This window comes from Pundamilia nyererei, unplaced genomic scaffold (assembly GCF_000239375.1).
Source record: "Pundamilia nyererei isolate P.nyererei 1_Seehausen unplaced genomic scaffold, PunNye1.0 scaffold06205, whole genome shotgun sequence".
Lineage (NCBI taxonomy): Eukaryota > Metazoa > Chordata > Actinopteri > Cichliformes > Cichlidae > Pundamilia > Pundamilia nyererei.
The window spans coordinates 1-1204 of record NW_005193606.1 but is presented as its reverse complement, the minus strand read 5'-3'; the positions used below and the strand labels follow the sequence as shown (position 1 = coordinate 1204).

At 46.0% G+C, this 1204-nt stretch overlaps 1 protein-coding gene across 1 annotated transcript; it reads right to left on the bottom strand.

Annotated features, from left to right (window-relative positions):
• Positions 1–286: 286 nt before the first annotated feature.
• Positions 287–1199, bottom strand: LOC102203720 (cytochrome b-c1 complex subunit Rieske, mitochondrial-like; the record flags this gene model as incomplete). Its single annotated transcript, XM_005755982.1, has 1 exon — positions 287–1199. A coding segment is annotated over one exon (537 nt), but the record flags the coding sequence as incomplete, so codon positions are not given.
• Positions 1200–1204: the final 5 nt, after the last annotated feature.

Here is a 1204-nt window from a genome sequence, read left to right as displayed (position 1 = left end):
AACATGAGAGGTTTTTGGACCAATTTTGTGTTCTCCATTCTTTAAGCACCGGCACCGTTTCAAAAGTACCGATTTGGCACCGGTATCGGATAAAACCTAAACGATACCCATCCCTACTTGTAACTTTATCGCAAACACATCTGGGCTTTGTCTTGATGTATGTTCAGTTATTCAGGTAAGTAAATCCCAAAAAGTAGACCTGCTCAATTTATCTTCTGTCCAAGTATTTCGATGTGACCTGAACATCAACAGAATGTTGAACAAAGGCTTAACACAGACCCACAGCTGTCAAATACAATTAAATCTTTATTATCCAAATCTGAATACATTTGTTCTCCAGAGCTAGATTATATCACTCAAGATGTTTATCATGTTCAAGTTGTACTCAGGAAAGGAAAAAAAGACTATGAAGGTTTCCAAGTGTAGTCAACTGTCTGAATGCAAAACTCAAAAGCTCCTCCTTGTTTTTAGCGTGTAATGTGCCTTTATGGCATTATATAAAACAAAGCAGAGGTGCTCTCATGTTCGAGTGAGCTGTTGAAAGGAACTAAACCCTTCGAACACCTCAACATCTTCTCACTAACACAGCAGAATGCACCTGAATACATTTGTGATGGACTGACAACTGAAGTACAAAGCCATCTCAGTCCTGTGAGTGCCATTTATCCCACAATCACTGTGTTGTCATCTGGAAACTCGTAGTAAGGTACCTCCAGGTTGAGGGGGGCGGGGCCTTTCCTGATGCGGCCAGAGGCATCATAGTGCGAGCCGTGGCAGGGGCAATAGTAGCCGCCGTATTCGCCGGCATTGGCGATGGGTACACATCCCAGATGTGTGCACACTCCCAGCACGATGACCCAGCTGGGGTTGATGACTCTGTCCTTATCATGCTGAGGGTCTCGCAGCTCTGTGAGGCTGACAGCAGCCTCGGTAGCGATTTCCTTCTCTGTGCGGTGACGAACAAACAGTGGTTTGCCTCGCCACTTGAAGGTCATGTTCTTGCCTTCAGGGATGTCACTCAGTTTGATTTCTATCTTGGACATAGCCAAGACATCAGCTGAGGCACTCATGGAAGAAACAAACTGAGTGACCACCGTCTTGGCAGCGTAGACGCTCACCACCGCTGTCGCCCCAGTAACCAGGTAAGAGAAGGTTCTCCTGGATTCACTGCTGTCCTGAGATGACTTGCTGGGGTCAAGCACCT